Below are 17,326 nucleotides of genomic sequence, written 5' to 3'. Positions count from 1 at the left end.
GCTTCTAAGGAGTTTTCTCACTAAGGTCTGTTCTGCATAGTTTGTACCCATAGCATCAAGGTTGTTGATTATGATTGAGAATCTCTCAAACGCTTCGTCAATGCTTTCTCCATCCTTCATGCTAAACATCTCGTACTCTTTTCGCAGCATATCAATCCTCGTTTCTTTGACTTGTTTAGTGCCTTCGTGTGTAACCTGGAGTTTTTCCCAGATTTCTTTGGCTGTCTTGCATCTGGACACCTTCCGGTATTCTTCAAAGCTGATAGCACAGTGAAGAAGGTTGATTGCTTTAGCATTCAGCTCTATCTTCTTCTTATCGTCTTCATTCCATTCAGCTTCTTCTTTTGGAGTCACCACTCCATCATCACTTGTTTTTGTTGGGATCTTTGGACCGCTCACAACGATCTTCCATAGGTTGTAGTCAATGGATTGGATGAAGATCCTTATCCTTTCTTTCCAGTAGGAATAGTTCTTCCCGTTGAAGAAAGGTGGTCGGTTGTTTGACTGACCTTCAGTGAGGGTGTAGGCAACTGTGGTTGTGCCCAAGTTGTTCGCCATTGGATCTTTGCTCCAAGCGGTTAAGCTTGATTCTTGAGACCTTTGCTCCTGATACCAATTGAAGGTTGTGGTAGGCTTAGAGAAGGGGGGGTTGAATCTATGCCTTCCTTTTACAGTTGCTGTTTTGAACCCTTTTAATCAAAGTTGCAAAACTGATTCTGTTTGAACTCAGCAGCGGAAATTTATGAGACAATTTATTTTTGTCTCATGAAAATCAGAAAACAGAACATGACAGAGAAGAGAAAGCTAACACCAGCATATATCCTGGTTTGGTTGCTTTGTGCTATGCAACCTACATCCAGTCTCCTCCACAAATGTGGAAGAATTTCACTATAGTTAACAGTTTTACATACACCAATTTCTCACTCAAGTTCTAACCTAACTTGACATTGGCTATGCTAACACCTAACTATTTTCTCTTAGTGCTAACCCAACTAAGAAAGGGATACCAAACAGGTTCAAGATACAAGACACTTAACCATCCTAAAGAATTCTGAAGAAATAACTCTAGGCTTTTCTCTCAAGTGTGTCTCTCAATCTTTATCACTCATGGCTTTTTTCTCAAGCTTTCTCACAATGCCTTTTCACTCAAGAAATTACAGAAAGATAAGCTTAGAAAAGTACATTACAATCAGAAAAACATGAAGGAGATTGACTTCATCAACAGCCTCTGTGCTATGCGAAAAACCAGATTGGCAAGCCTTTGATTCAGTTCTTCATACTGGCGGAATGCACCTTTGAGTAGGTTACACTGTCCAGTTAGTCGAACTTCTTCAAAGAGCTCTCTCAGAACAAACTTTCAAACTCTGGTTTTCTTCCCCTTACCTTGAATGAACAGCAAGCTTCTCTTTTATCTTCATGCACGTTCCTTGGTTCTTCATCCAAGGTCAACACCTTGAGCCTTGAGCTTCACCAACTCACAGATTCACTTTTTCATTTTTAACATCAAAGAGTAACCTTTGCTTCTGACTTTTCCAACTTGTCCGAAAGCCATGAAGAAGTAACTGAACTTGTTTTCCAATGGTCAACCAAATCTGAACCCTCGAATACCAACTTGGTCCCCAAGTCTTGATTAAGACCGTAGATACACAGCAGAATAGGGCAGATAGCAACTTTCCCTTCAAAGCCATTTTCGGATAGAGCAGAGAGTAGGGAAGAAAGGATGAATATCTGATGCATGCAAGATGATATGGTTTACCTTTCTTAAGCTCGATTTAGCTTCTGTGTTACAAGCTTCAACTCTCTCTCTCTCTTGCTTCTTTGGTTAATGGCTTATGGAAGAAGCTTTTCTTCTCTTTCTCTTTCTTGCTTTTTCTGAAATCTTGATGTGACTTGATTAGAAGGAAGAAGAACGTTGCTTTTAGTTAAGCAAGAGAGAGGGAATTTCAATTCTGAAACCGGTTCGGGCTTGGATCGGTTATTTGTATGCATGGCCCGATTTGATTTCTTTGGTTTCTTCCTTTGCTTTTGCTTGGGCTCTTTATTTTGCTTTCAGCCCAATATTCTTTTCTGAATGCCTTTTATTCCTTTTGGGCTATTTACATTTGGCCTGCAACAATAGACTATTAGTTAATAAATAGATATAATTAATCAACACTAATTGTTTATTTTGCTCAAAAATAATATTTGTCATCATTAATTAATTTAGTTAATTTCTTAACTCAACAAATCTTTAAATTAATACTATGAGCATGAAATGCAAGACTGATAGATTGAATTGGCGTCATTTTCTACCATTCTATGATGTTCAATTATGTTTCTTCCTCAGCAATAATATAGTAGAATTTCTTTTTCAACTGTCACTTGTTTATCTACCATTATCTATCTATATATTTATCCTTTTTTATCATTAATTTTCAACAAATGCTCTGCCTTAGAATTTAAGAAAACACTGAAAACTGCTCCACCATAAGGGAGAAAGTGCTCTTTAATCTCTTTCATTCTTCGTTGTTGTTTTTGGTTTTTTTTTTTTTAATTTGACACAAACTCATGTATAATTGTCTATATCTCACGGTTACTATTAGATATTTGATAAAATTATCATTTATTATTTAATAATTTTTAATTATTAATTTTATATAAAGACAGTTACACTTAAATTTTTATTTTTAATTTTTTTTATCTTTTCAAATAGTAAAAATATTTAATAACAAAAATATATTAGCTAAAAACTATTAAAATTTATTATTTTTAATTTTATTTAATATATCTTATAATAAAAAATATTAAATAAACTAAATTTAAATTATTTGAACCGATTATTTTTTGTCTTTTTAACCCAAATACTAATGTCATTTATTATTTCGCATACAAGATTCCAAAAGGAAAAGTTTCAAACAAAAATCAAGTGATATTGATTTCGCAGGAACCGATATTACCGAGAAATTAAGAATGGGGCCGTACTCTGTTTTGGTAGGATAAATCATAAATGTGTGGGGCTTATGAGACTCGTCTTTGCAAGATAACAACCACATTATTGATATGGGATAGGGTATAATAGGTTTGGACCTTACTGCCACATATTCTTCTTTTTGAGAGTGAGCGAGGATCGGTTCAAACACTTCTTAATATTTTGAATTTCAGTTAAATTAGCAGGTGGGATAGAACTTACAAGATGTTTATATTTGAGTGTTTGATCCAAAGAAAAACTTTATGCAACTAAAAACACCCTTCTTAGACAATAGACTTTAAATTAGTCTACAAATTTTTTTTTTAATAAAATTCGTTTTTTAAATATTTTAAGTTAGTCATTTTATTCTTTCTGTCACTTCTGTAATTAATAATGTCAAAATTTATTAATATGACACGTTAAATAGCATCACAATATATACTTTGTAATCCTAATTGGTAGCTAACATAATAAATTTATTAAATTAGATTAAATTAATTTTAAATTGAGAAATTTCAATGTTTTAAGTTTTTTTCTTAATTAAATTTTTATTTGATCTAATTTCATAAACGTATCACGCTAATAGTCAATTAAGACTTCTATGTATATTTTAGTATCACTTAATGTGTCACATGAATAAAATTTGGTGTCATCAACAAAGAAAATAACAGAAGGACTAACGCGATTAATTCAAAATCTTTAAAAGACGAATTTAATTAAAAAAAATTTTGAGAACTAATTTAAAAAATAAGTAATCTTTTAGAGATAATTTTAACCATTTACTCTATTTAAAGCATCCAAAATAGAAAAAAAAGTAGGGCTACCAAGAGTAGAATTGTCTATCTACCACAATTCTAGAAATATAATATATTGCTTTATTGCTTTGTTTTTCTCTATCTATCTATATCTATATTTATAAAATGATGATTGTTGTATTGTCTAAAAATATTGCTTAACTTATTAAAAAAAATTAAAAATTAAAAATTAATTTTAAAAGTATAAAAATAAATAATTTTTAAATATTTAAAGTATACCACAAAAAATAAATTAGACAAAAGTTAGACGTTAAATTATAGACACCATAAAATTTATATTATAAAATAACGAATTCTAGTGTGCTTATCTTATATAGTATTACAAACTACATTATTGTTTATATAAGTGTGGTTAAAATTAAAATAATTTTTTTTATATTTTAATAATATTTTAGCAACACTTTTTAAAAAACGTTACTAAATAATAAAATACGTTATTTTTATTTTAACAACACTTCTTAAAAAACCATAACTAATATAACCGTGGTAACATATAAACTAATGCAACTCTTCTCTTGAAGAATCATTAAGCACACAAGATGAGTTAATTAGTCCACGTAAATATCTAACTTTGACATTGAAAGATCCCTTAAGCATGTTGGATGAATGGGACCAAATACTTTCACGTCAAATAACTATCTTAAACTGTAAAAGGTCACCGAATTTAATTCAAACTTTAAGACGGATAACTCAACTTGCATGCTTCCTTATTTTCTATCCCCCACATGCATTTATAGTCCCCCATAATCCATTGGCGATTTCTAGTGGCAATACGTAGCTATATAATTCACCATCAAAAATTCAGCCCCACAAGTGCATCCTTTGAATAAATCATAAGAATTTTCGCAGGTTTATCATCCAATGAAACTTAGCTAATAGCCTAATATGCTACTTGTGCAATGAACCTTGTTTGGGGTTTGTGTACGTATGAACGGATGGTATACCAATTTGACTTGTACATGTATGTATTATGTGTATAATGCAGTTGCAGCCAAATAACATGCATGGCTTTCAATTTATTCCAAGGCACAAATTTAAACCCCCAACGTATCTGCAAACAAATGAGGGTCTAACATTTCAAACGCAATTAGCATGTCATGTTCATGCAAACCACAGGCAAATACTTCCCCATGCCTCAGTAATTGTTCAATTGCAACTTTGATTCTGTGATGGTGGATTGTAGCACATTCCTAATTTCCTTCGTAATAACACTTGAATCTAAAATTGTGTAATCAAGCTCTATATAACCATTTATCTTATCTTATGTTGCCTATAATTTAATGCATCCTTGTACAAGATGTATAGTTAAAATGTTACTTTTTTTTTTTTTTTTGGTAATAAAATGTTAGTATCTAATATCATTAACATCTTATTACCGGTTTTTTTTGGATATTAATTGTTTTTGTTTTTGGTAAAATGGATATTGAATTTCATTATAATGCACCACACACTTTAATCTCTTTTGGGCTCTATTTCTTCCGTGGGTCACTATTTCACTCATAGCCTATATAGAAGTTTCTTCTCACCAAAAATAAGGGGCCCTAGTTGTCGTAGCAAAGAGGCCTCTAAAAAAAGCATTCATCATTTTGACCAAAGCTTTGTTCGTTTTATTTATAGCGACAAAAAGAGTGAAGGTTTCTTCAATTGACCAACAATCCACGAAAGGCTGCCGAAAAGGAGGTTGTAAGATTAAAAAGAATCTTTTTTTTCCTTAAGTTTTTTAGGGCACGGAAAAAAATCTCTTTATTTTAAATAAAAGAAAAATATTAAAAAAAATTAAAAAAAATTATTTTTAGAAAAATTATAATTTTTATGTTTCTTAGATTAGATTTCTTATTTTAGAAAAAAATTCCATATAATAAATAAACAAAAAGTATTTTTATGTTATTCTACTCAAATATAATTAATAAATAAAAAATATATTTACATGAGATTGGATATTTAAACATCAAATTATTTTTATTTATTTAAAAATTATTTTTAAAAAAACAAACTTTTTTTTAGAAATTTACCAAAAAAAAACCCAAAGTCCAACTTACGTGCTTGGTAATATATTTGTTAGTATTCCGTTGTGTACTGCTAATCTTATTATCCCCTTATATTTTGAACTTTGTTTAATGAAATGTGCCATTCTCATAAAAAATTGGAAAATAAAAGCTTGTTTAATAATTGAAACTTATTTTGGGAAAAAATTATGAAAATCATTTTCATTGTAAATATCTATATTTTGTTACAGTTGTATAAATTAATTCTTGATAAAAATCATATGTCGGTTTTTCTCATGCAATTCTTTAGGTTTCATATGTTGGTACACTCTTTTGTGACATGATAGAGGGCTATGTATGAATGAAATATGAATATGGGATGGTGTTTCCTTATACTTTCAACCATTTTCATAACCGTCAATTGTAAGAATTGAATTAAAATGGTCAGTTAACAGTGTCTAATAGTTATAACTTTATGATTTTTCAGTTTTTTTAGCTAAGAATTTAACCGATTAAACTAATCAAATGATGAAAGACTGTTTTAGGTACGTCTTGACTTCAATCTCAGTTTTATATAGATTAGTTTTTGGCAGTCCTAAAAAATAATAATTGTGATTTCCAAGAGCAAAATATAGAAATAAGGACAAAAAGCAAATCCAGCAATAGTGGCGGCTACGACGGAGTGTTCTATAAGAGGTTCTTCTATTTATCTGACAAGAAGAAGAATCCAAGTCACAGAGTGTCAAATTCATTTCAATTTTTAAGTCCCAGATTCTGATTTCTTAAGATTTTCGTTTTACCTAAAATGGGTATTGTACCTGATTGTATATCATTCACAAGATCACTTCAAGTTTGAGCCTTTACCCTTTAAACTTCAGGTAATAGATTCCACTTATCTTAAATAACAAGGTTATAAAGTTCAAAACTTTGTATTAAAATTAATTAAGTTTTCATCAAGTTTGATTCTGGGTCTTCACCAAAATGAAGAGGCGCATGTTCTTGAAGCATTCAACAGCTCTTATCCTTGTGATGGTAACTATATGCTGCCTTTTGATTGTGATAGTCACAGTTCTCAAGCTTCCAGATGCATCAACCAAGAACAGCCAAATGGTATTGTACCCAAAAATCAGATCCCGAAAAATCCCTCATGATTTTAAGTTGAGCAAGGTCGGTGACATGATGCTTGAGATGTTGCCTCATGATCTTGCATTCACTGTTTTTGTTCCATCGGAGGAAGCTTTCAAGCGAGATCTGCGTCTAGATTTCAATGATAGTTTGAAACCTGACAAGTATAATGATACATATGCGATTGTGTCTCGTGTGTTGGGATTCTCGGCTGTTCCTAGATCAATTCACTCGGATAGTGTGAAACTTGGTGAGCTTGTGAACTATGATTCTTTATCTGGGTTCTCACTTTACATCTCAAAGGACATCGATGGAATGTTGGTTGTTAATAGGGTTCGATCTGAAATGGTGGATTTTAAGAGGAATGAGATTGTTGTTCATGTTATGGATGGTGTTATTATGGATGCTGAGTTTGAGCAATCCGTTCTCTCTTACGAAACCGAGGAGGATTGAGTTTTGTATTCAACTGAGTCTTCATCTATACAGAATATACAACTACACTTGTGTAGGTATCATCTAGTTCTTCTTTTAAATGAAATTGTATAAGGTAAAGGTTTTCTCTTCCTTTTTACTTATTTTTTGGGCTAACTTTGAAGATGTTCCATTTATGTACCATTTATTTATATTACCTTAATAGATATATGGAAATATTTTGATATCTTGTTCCTATTTCTTGGAGAAGTATTTACAAATCTTCTAAATAAATGAGAATAAATTAGAACATATGGTTAGAAAAAGTAGGGAATCGTAATTGTACAACAGCTCATGAATAGATACATGCTCTTGATTATCATAAAGAAAGTTAAGCTGACATTATTTCTTCTTCATCCTGAAATCTGTATACCAAATTGTCGAAACAACTTCCGCAGTACTAATTAAATACTATTAAGCAAACCTCTACAGAGATCAAACATGGGTGGGATGAGGATGGTGGTGACAGTGGTGAAGGAAAGTGTTAGAGGAGTTGTATTTGGGATGATTTGGAATTAGACAAGTTTGAAGTTAAAATGGGTTATGAATTTAGTGTTTGAAAATTGGATGCAGCAAAGAAATTCATAACATTAGTAAGAATAAGTGGTGTATAATTTTCTTTTAAGATTGTGTGGGTCATTTGGCAGGGTATGAATTTAAAAATTTATGAGAATAAAGAATCGATGGCTAACAGGGAGCAAATTTACACACTTGTTAGACAATGAAATTTGATTAGAAAGAAATAGAAAATCAAGATGGACAGATGGTTGTAACGGAGAAGGAGGTAAGAATAGAGGGAGAGTGATGGTAGTGAAGTGAATAGTGTGGAATATGAGCATCATTTGTAAGCATATATGGCTGGAGGATATCTGGAAAATGCAAAAGGTGAGTCAAGAGGATTAATGGGGGATGTAATATCTGAGAAGATGGAAGGGGACGCAATCTTACAAAGCCTTGAGATAGTATTACAAATATTATTGGAGGAAGATAATAGGAAAGAGGAGGGATTGATATTTATAATTGATAATAAAAATATTGTTTAATGGATGCATGGAAAAATAGCAAGTTAGGACTTAAGAATGTTGAGGAACAAGACATATGTAGCAAAAAAGTCATGCAAAATGTGGAGGTGAGGTTCAAGTACAGCAGTAACTTCAAAGAGAGGAAGACTTGGGAAAGATTGGAATTGGAGAACACTTGTAGATGGGATGCAATTGAATTATTGGCTTCGATGTTGAATTGGACAAGCAGACTATGAATAAAAGTAACTAAACAAGTGGATGACATGGAAATACAAAAGGAACATTGTTTGGTGAAAATACATGAGGAGAGCGATTTATTTGGTGCGAGTAAGTGAATGATATGCCAATGGAGGATGTCAAAATGAGATAATGTAATTGATGTGAATATATTCGTCTATTATGAATGTCTGATTTTGTGGGTAATGATTTTGTGAGTAGGTGAGACATGAGTATTTGGTTTTGCACTAATCATGGAAGTCTATGAGCTTTTTGGAAAGGAAAAGTCTTGCCATGATGCTATTTGAAGGGGTGAACATTTGGCGTCTATAAATCTAAAATGGGGTAGTGCAGATTCATTTTTGTGTAATTTTGTAATCTTTTAATCTATACTTTGTTATTGATGCAGGACTCTTGTATTTCATTTTGACTTGGTAGTTTTTGATTGATTAATTATCTTTGGAAACAATGCCAAAAAGAGATTTTAATTGATCAAAAGTGAGTCTTTGTACTTTTCTCCCCTGTTATTAACTGTCACAAATTTTACAATAAATAAAATTAAAACTATTTCAAATGAATTTGCGTGCTTTTGTATCATTAGTCATGTTTGAGCTACAATGCACGGTTTGTAACAAGAATGATTCTCGTAACGCATCAACAGAGGTTGCAGGGAATAGAAGTTCAATTTCTGACTCGTGATCAATCTGCTTAAGGACAAATCGTTGTAACTCGTCTAAGATTGAAAAACAAAAATGTTCTCAAGAGTACAAATAACATAAAGCATGAGCATAACCAATAATATTCCCACTCCCAGGTTAAAAGATCTTTTGTGCCATGTTACATGTATTTCCCGAATCTGCTCAGAAGTCCTCAAGAAAGCCGAAGGCCAATCAAAGTGACGGTTGAAGTGCAAAAGATCTTGGTCTATGTAGTCAATAACAGCAACTTTAACTTCCAGCTGTACTTGATACTGGTACTGACTTTGAGTCTTCTGCGCGTTCATGTTCTTTGTTAAGCATCTGCCAAAAGAGTAAAGTTTTTACTCTAACCTTCTGAAACTTACTCCATATAATAATAATAATAATAATAATAATAATAATAATAATAATGTAACACAACCAAAACTAGGACTAAGCTATGAAACCAAAATCACCCGCCAAACAACAATAACAAATAGATGCAGTATGATTGAGCATAGTGTATCTAACCTTATTGTTAATCAAGTTGTGGAGCGCAATTACACTTCTGATAAGGGACGACAGGTATATTACCAGCATCATATCATTTGTTTTCACTGCAACAATGAAGAAAGATATCAACAATAAAGGCCATTGTAAAAAACCATAACACATACATATTCATTCACATTCTTAACCTGCAAAGGCCTTTATCAGATCGTTGACATTAAGGTTTGGTAGCAAGTTGAACACATCCTAACAAAATTCAATAAATCATGAGATGGTGAAACACAATAATAGAGTTGAGCCAAAAAAAATAAATTGAAATGTGGATCAGCTGAAAATTCTTCTAACATATCTTGCTAAACCATGTGACAGCGGCCAAATAATTGTTAATTACAAAGAAATACATGTATGTGTGTGTAAACCAACCTGCAGATGGTACAAAATCTCATGGTTTAAAGGAAGCTTTCCATCGATGACAAGGTCAAGATAACTTCTTATCTCTTTAAGTCTTGCATCCAAACCTTTCAAGGCTGTAAGTTTTCCACTTACCTAAAAGAACTCGAACAACAATTTTAACATTTGTCATTAGATAATATATATATCTTAGCATACTCACAAATATGATGCATGCAGAGAAATATAAATACAAGGATAACAATAACAGCAAAATAAAGAAACAAAAACATTTAGTAAGAAATTAATATATAGCAAATGATGAATCCAGTCACCCACCTCTGTAGCAAGGGTGCTAATGGTTGTATCCTTCACATCTCTAAGCAAGTGTTCCACCCCTAAACAAGGGAAAGAGGAAAATGTTCAGACAACCATGAAGAATACAAATAAGGTAACTTTTTTTTGTTCTTTGAAAAAGGAAAAATAACAGAAGATGCAGCAATTTTGGATTTGATGGCATACCTATTTCCTCAACTTCATGAGCAGCAATTTCTGATGGCACATGCACAAAGACCTTTTGGCTTTTCTGAGTGGCATTCTGCAGTTAGTTTAAACTGCTTATCAGTTCTTGTGTCCACTGATTAAGTTCCACACAAGAGTTCCACACAAGCAAACACTAGCTAGCTACTCCCATCATTAATAATTTTCATAACTTATGTAGGATCAAGGAAACCACGAGTATATTTAATCAAAGGATAGAAGTACTTCAGTTCTACCTCTTTAACCTCTTCAACTGCATAGTAAGCTTTGGTAGGAATTCCCAGTTCCTTAGGCTCAACATCAATTATAACCAAAACAGGATTGGGAACATAGCTGCAAAAATGTGGAAGGTGACAAATTGATATAAATAGAGATAAACAGCAGCATAAAAAGTTTCTTGTTCTACCATGCTTCCAAGTAAAAGGACTAATCCCCAGTGGTGAGAAAATGTATGTGCATAACCACTGCACATAACAACACATAACAATCAGGATTACACAGAGATATTACTACAAAGCAACCGAAACATGCCTCAAGTTGCTAAAGCATAGAAAGGTACAAACTGTGCTCGAGGATATTGCCGAACAGCATTAGGTGTAAACCTTGCTTATCAGAGCTATAATTATTCATTGCAACCGTATTTCGGGATTACCAGCTAATATTAGAAATTTATTATTCCCTCTTTTGAATAACTAACATTTACATACACAAATTATGCTTTGGCTCACTCCTATAGAAGCACCACCCTAGCTTTGCACCTCACTCATCACAGCTAGGTATGATATTACACTAATAGCATATTTTCTCTCTTTTGGTAAATACACTAATATCATGTTCGCTAGATGAAGTTTCAATCAGATCATGGAAATTACGTTTACTTCACACAACCACAGCCCTCAATCGAGTTAAACGAACAAAAAAAAAGATAAACATCAATACTGAAATGCGGAAGATTTTTCTGTGAATTTGAGCTGAATAAACAAACATACTCATTGAACAAAGCATGAATGTCAAGATCATTCTCTCGGAGCTTGGGGCCGGAGCTGTACCACCCAACAACATGCTCCTTTGCTGAACAAAAAAAATGTCAAAATAGAAAAGATTAGATCTGATCTGAAGAAACAGAATCAACACAGAATTAAGAATTAAAGGAATGAATAATAATAATAATAATAATAATGAAAGGTACCGTTAATTCTCTTAAACATGGAGAACATGGACTCGTGGTAGTTATGGTCAAGAAACCATATGGAAGGATCCTTGTCATCTTCTTCAAAGGGAACTGTAACGAACCGAAATCAGTTAGAGGGCGTAGTTGAGGTTGTTAGTGAGTGAGTGAGTTAGTTAGTTTACCGGCATAGCTGTTGGTGACGTCGACGGTGCCCTTGAAGGAAGAGCCGAGGAGGACGCCGACGACGCGCTTGCGCGTGTCCTTGGCGACTCTGTTGTAGTTGTCGACTATGCTGAGGAGCACAAGTGGGTGCACCACAACTTTCTCTATCGCCCTCCACGATATTTGCTGCGTCTTTATCACATCCATTCTTAACTCTTTTCTTCAAACTCAATTGATCGATCAATTCTTCAAATTTCAATCCCCTTCTTTTTCTTCTTCTTCTTCTTCTTTAGGTTTTGCTTTCTGAATTTCGATCTTCTCACCTCTCAAGTCTCTACACATAAGTTGTTTGTTTGTTTTTTTTCACTTGGGAGGATCTATTATTTTTTGGGCTGTTTTATGGGCCTGATTATATGGCCCATTCATTTGGACCTACTTTCAGGTTATAAATATCTGAAGTCCGGCCCAAAATCTGTCACCAAAATAAATAAATCAATGAAGAGCATATCTAAGTGTTAAATTACTAAAATACCTACTGGCCAAGAGAAAAAAATATTTAATACATGGTCAGTTCAAAACTTCAAGTTAAGGGATTCATTCCCGTAAATTATTACATTAAAAAATATAGGTAACCAATCATTTTCAGCTAATAAACTAATTAACAATTCACAATAAAAAGAAATATTTAAAATTAGAAATGATAAAAACATTTAAAATTTAAATAAAAAAATTAAAATTTAGTATTTAAAATTTAAAATTTAAAATTTAATATTTAAAATATATAGTTTAAAATTTAAGATAATCTGGCAGCTTGAAGGTGGGTTGGCGGTGGTCGTCAATAACGAGGATAAATGGATAATGACTAATGCTGAATATAGCTGGTTTGTGATTGTAGATAAAATTGAAGTGATGAAAGAATGAAAAAAAGATTATAAAAGAATACATTAAAAAATAGAATAGGATATTGAGCTCATTTAGATTTTTGACTGATTTTTTATTAGGGAACGACTCACATACAGTACAGTTAGTAAAAATATCTTTTTGTGAGGATAATGCCTAGTAAAGTAACATGTATCCTATTTATTTGAGTTAAATAAATTATTAATTGAACCAAAATCAATGCATATAATAAATTACACTTTGGACAAATAAAATAATGAACTAATTTATACTTTTAAGCCAATGCTTTGGGCTAGTTCTACTGGGTTTCTCTTTTTATAATTGGACATTTTTGTAGTTAAATTATTTTAAGAGTAGAAAAATTAGGGGACAAAAGAAGAAACAATAAAATGAAAAAAAATTGAAAAAAGATAATAGTAAAATAAAAATTCAAAAAAATATTATAGATTGATTGTTAATTTGTTATAGACCTAAAAATAATACTTACTTACTGACAAAAATTACAAATTAATATTTAGTTTGAAAAGGATAAAAGTGAACTATTTTTAAATATTTAAAATTTATTATAAAAAATAAATTAAATAAAAGTTAGCACTTTCAATTCTTATTTTTCTTTTTCTAGTTAGATAAATTTAGTATTTTTCTCTCTTAATTTCTTTTATTATCTTCCGTATTCTTCTTTTTAATTTTTATTCATATGTTATTTAGCGTTTTCGATTCCTATTTTTCTTCTTCCTCTCTCTATATTTTAAAAAAAAATTTTAATTCTATTTAATTAAGTTGTAAATTATATAAACAAATATGAATAATATTTATACTTTCTACTTTTATCAATCATGATTTAACATATTTCAAATACATACAATTAAATACGTATGTGATATTTATAAAATCAAATAATATACGAAATAAAATAATAAAATAATAGACAAAATAAATTTAAATTATTATGTGAATATTAGAGATAAAAATGAACATAACTTATTGGAATAATTAATAAATAAGCTTATATAGCATACATACAAATATTAATTTTCTACTCTTAAAATAATTTAAGGTGTATTATCATATTTTAACTTTGAATTAAAATAATCTAATTAAAAAAAAAGTCTAATTTTAAAAAAAAATTCAGTAGAATTAACCCAAAATATTGACTTAAAAATATATATCAGCTCATCATTCTATTTGTTTAAAATCTGGTTTATTATATGTATTATATATGCATTAATTTCAGATTAATTAATTTATTTAACTCAGATAAATTAAATAAGATACGTATTATCTTATTAGAAATTGTCCTCACAAAAAACGTTAATTTGGGTAATCTATATGCGAGTCCTCCCCTGTTTATTAGTAGTAGTTAGCTAGTATAGCGGTTACATTCTGCTCTGTGTATATGCCAAAAAATATGCTGCATTCATAATTATTTATATAACATAACATAAGATCTATAATTTTATAGTATAACATCTATAATTATATAATTATATATTTATACATTTAAAATGATATAATTATATAATTATTCTAATAATAATTAATAAATATTAAATAAGATAATTTTAAACTGTTTGAAATGATCTTTTATTGTCTTCGAAATATTATTGTATTTATATAATGTGTTCAAGTGATGGAATCCTTAAATGATAATAAGTAATAATCATGATTTGTCAATCCAGTATTCATAGCTTCTTCAAGTAATATATATCAATATGAAATAGAAACACACACCAAATATATCCAAACATACACCAATTTTATACAAACTCACATTTGCAAGAGTGTCATATGTGCAAACAATTTGAGCAAAACATTGCATTAAATAGGATTTATCAATAGGAAAAGTATAGGAACCAATGGTCTAAGCGTACAATGTGTACAATGGAGGTTTAGGAAGTATTAGAAATATGACTATTAGTGTTACATTGTCCTGTTAGGTTACATTTTTGGGATGAGTGGGTTCATGACATGGTATTAGAGTTCTAGATGCGAAAGGTCAAGGGTTCGATCCTTGGTGAACTCCAAAATCAACTTAAGATGATTATTCTGGATAGTGTGGGTAATGTTCATTTTATTTATGGACCAAAGATTTAGCCCATTGTACACATTGTACACTTAGGTCATTAGCTCCCTAGCACTACCCTTATCAATATAATTGAGTTATAAATATGGAATTTGAAAGTACAGTTATATATATTGTATGTACTTCCAAATCACCTAATGCTATTATTATTATATTACTATATATTTTGATAAAAATAAATCCGAAAACCACGAGTTTGCAACTTTGCATCATTGCCAAAGGTTAGTGATTCTTTCAATGGACAATGTGTGGACAACACTTTTCTCTAGTTAACGAGTAATGGTCAAATAATAAGTAATATATAATCTCATTAATTATTTATTTGCATTGTTTGCCGTCACACGTGATCTAGCTATACATACATATATATACCTTGCTAGCTCCATTTGCATGTGACTATGTGAGCATGAATGAGACCACTGGTCTTCATGATTAATCTAAGTCTTATATATATTTCCCCTTAAAACACATAAACCAACATTAGGATTAATTTGATAATAACGATGAATAACATTCCCAACTTGTTTAGATATGATTCATGATCATATTCAAAGATAGAATCACACCCGGCGAGGTATGACTACTCGTTTTGTTATCCAATAATCTTTTATGTATTCCAAGGTAAAACATCTCATGACTACAAGAGAAATTAGAATCCCAAGTCTTAATAATATATTGTAATAATCCAAACGAGTTTTAATTCTCAATTAGAGGAAATTTAACCAAGTTGAATCAGCATGCAGAAGAGAAATTTTTGTAGCTACATATTATAATAGTGATAATTAATATTAAAGTATCTTTGCTCAACGCTCCATAACCATATATATATATATATATATAATGCACTAAACCTACTAATTAATAATTAAGTTCACTAATTATAGTTAATTAACAATAGTAACATTATTACTACAATTAGTTTAGAGGAAGCTCAAGCGCAGGTCCAATGGAGGATACTCCATTTGTTCTCCCATTAATGTGTATGAGAACATAGTATCATCATCATGATCCATGCATTGATGATGATGATGATGATCACCATTTTCATCATCATTTGCATGCACTCTCAGCTTCTCTGATTCGGATTCAACATAAGAGTTCAAGGGAAAGAGCTGAAGAGTCTCAATCACCCTGTTATTATTCTCAGGCTCTGAAACTTGATACATCTCAGCTAAACCTGCAAAAGGAGACAAAATTAGAATTGGGCCTTCAAGATCCAAAGCCTATTCAATAATGATCCATTTTTTACTTTGTTTGTTTCGGTCAAGTTTCTTTTTTTAATATTTGATAGAGAATTTTCAGTTAATTAGATACATTCATTAAGCTCATAATAGAAGGAAATAGATTGAATATCACACGAAACTGATAGTTCTAATAAATAATATTCAAAGTTCAAACAAAGATTATATGTGGTCTTATTTGACTAATATCACTCTTAAGATTTCATATATACACTTAATATTTAAATTTTCAATCTAATTCATATCAAATTAAATATTGTATAAGTATATATTAAAATAAAAAAATATATTAAAAATAAATTAAATAATATATATTTATATACAAATATTTAATAATTATTTTTTTGTGTAAATAATATTTAAAAAAAATAAAGTTGTGTATTCTTATCTAGAGATGGATGAGGCCAAATTAAAATATTTAAGAATTGAGAGATTAATATTGAAGATAGAAAAAAGAAGAGTAGTTACTTTGAGAGTGAAGAAGATTGAGATGCTTGGAGTGATGAGGAAAGGAAGAAGAGAGCTTGCGGCGCTTGTTGTGTCTGTCCCTAGCTTTATGGTTCTGAAACCAATAGAAGACATTCTTACTCTCAATCTTGCCGTAAAAGCTGAGGTGGTTGGAGATACGCTGAATCTGATCAGTGGTTGGGGTGCGCAGACCAGACCTGAACAGTTCACTCAGAACCGAAACTTGTTCTGCCGTCGGATTCCAACGCCCACACTTGCTTGTGCTTCCACTACTGCTCCCACCTTTCGATTCCATCTTTTAATATCTCTCTCTCTCTCTCTCTCAAAACAAACCAACAGCTTTAGCTCTCATGTGAGTTTATCTATCCCAACCATAAAGATCCTATTCCGTGTGCATATATTTATAGAGTACCTCAACTCATTAATCTATTCCCAAAATCTTTGTCTTTTTCCTTTCATGTTTTTTTACGAGCTCTGTATATAATTTTTTTTACCAAAAAGATAAGAAGATTTAAACACGCAATGTCTTAAATAAATATGGAGAGACGGTGTCGTTTGAACTATAATTTATTGGCAACAAATTCGATATATTATTATTATAAC

The 17,326-nt window shown here is 31.0% G+C and overlaps 3 protein-coding genes across 3 annotated transcripts; 1 reads left to right on the top strand and 2 right to left on the bottom strand.

The window, feature by feature from the left end:
• The first annotated feature begins 6,098 nt into the window (after window positions 1-6,098).
• On the top strand, window positions 6,099-9,035 carry LOC130941005 (uncharacterized). The gene has a single exon (XM_057869344.1). It carries the CDS (start codon window positions 6,729-6,731, stop codon window positions 7,323-7,325), a length of 597 nt encoding a protein of 198 aa, XP_057725327.1. The 5' UTR covers window positions 6,099-6,728; the 3' UTR covers window positions 7,326-9,035.
• Window positions 9,036-9,148: 113 nt separating this feature from the next.
• On the bottom strand, window positions 9,149-12,372 carry LOC130941004 (26S proteasome non-ATPase regulatory subunit 7 homolog A). Its single transcript, XM_057869343.1, has 10 exons — window positions 12,052-12,372; window positions 11,888-11,980; window positions 11,688-11,769; window positions 10,935-11,031; window positions 10,681-10,756; window positions 10,498-10,556; window positions 10,192-10,314; window positions 9,957-10,014; window positions 9,790-9,875; window positions 9,149-9,600 (listed from the first exon to the last, which is right to left on the bottom strand). Exons 1-10 carry the CDS (start codon window positions 12,236-12,238, stop codon window positions 9,529-9,531), a joined length of 933 nt encoding a protein of 310 aa, XP_057725326.1. The 5' UTR covers window positions 12,239-12,372; the 3' UTR covers window positions 9,149-9,528.
• A 3,403-nt stretch (window positions 12,373-15,775) lies between these two features.
• LOC130942103 (WUSCHEL-related homeobox 5-like) lies at window positions 15,776-17,090 on the bottom strand. Its single transcript, XM_057870794.1, has 2 exons — window positions 16,724-17,090; window positions 15,776-16,191 (listed from the first exon to the last, which is right to left on the bottom strand). Exons 1-2 carry the CDS (start codon window positions 17,016-17,018, stop codon window positions 15,935-15,937), a joined length of 552 nt encoding a protein of 183 aa, XP_057726777.1. The 5' UTR covers window positions 17,019-17,090; the 3' UTR covers window positions 15,776-15,934.
• Window positions 17,091-17,326: the final 236 nt, after the last annotated feature.

The sequence above is a fragment of the Arachis stenosperma genome, chromosome 7, assembly GCF_014773155.1.
Source record: "Arachis stenosperma cultivar V10309 chromosome 7, arast.V10309.gnm1.PFL2, whole genome shotgun sequence".
NCBI lineage: Eukaryota > Viridiplantae > Streptophyta > Magnoliopsida > Fabales > Fabaceae > Arachis > Arachis stenosperma.
Note: the sequence above shows the minus strand (reverse complement) of the source record. Positions and strands in the feature narration are given on the sequence as shown.

Coding starts and splice junctions, on each gene's coding strand:
- LOC130941004 (XM_057869343.1), bottom strand. CDS start 12,238: ATGGATGTGATAAAGACGCAGCAAATATCGTGGAGGGCGATAGAGAAA. Junction 11,981..12,051: donor CGTCACCAACAGCTATGCCG/GTAAACTAACTA, acceptor GGTTCGTTACAG/TTCCCTTTGAAGAAGATGAC. Junction 11,032..11,687: donor ATTCATGCTTTGTTCAATGA/GTATGTTTGTTT, acceptor ACATTTTTGCAG/CTATGTTCCCAATCCTGTTT.
- LOC130941005 (XM_057869344.1), top strand. CDS start 6,729: ATGAAGAGGCGCATGTTCTTGAAGCATTCAACAGCTCTTATCCTTGTG.
- LOC130942103 (XM_057870794.1), bottom strand. CDS start 17,018: ATGGAATCGAAAGGTGGGAGCAGTAGTGGAAGCACAAGCAAGTGTGGG. Junction 16,192..16,723: donor CAATCTTCTTCACTCTCAAA/GTAACTACTCTT, acceptor CTCCTTTTGCAG/GTTTAGCTGAGATGTATCAA.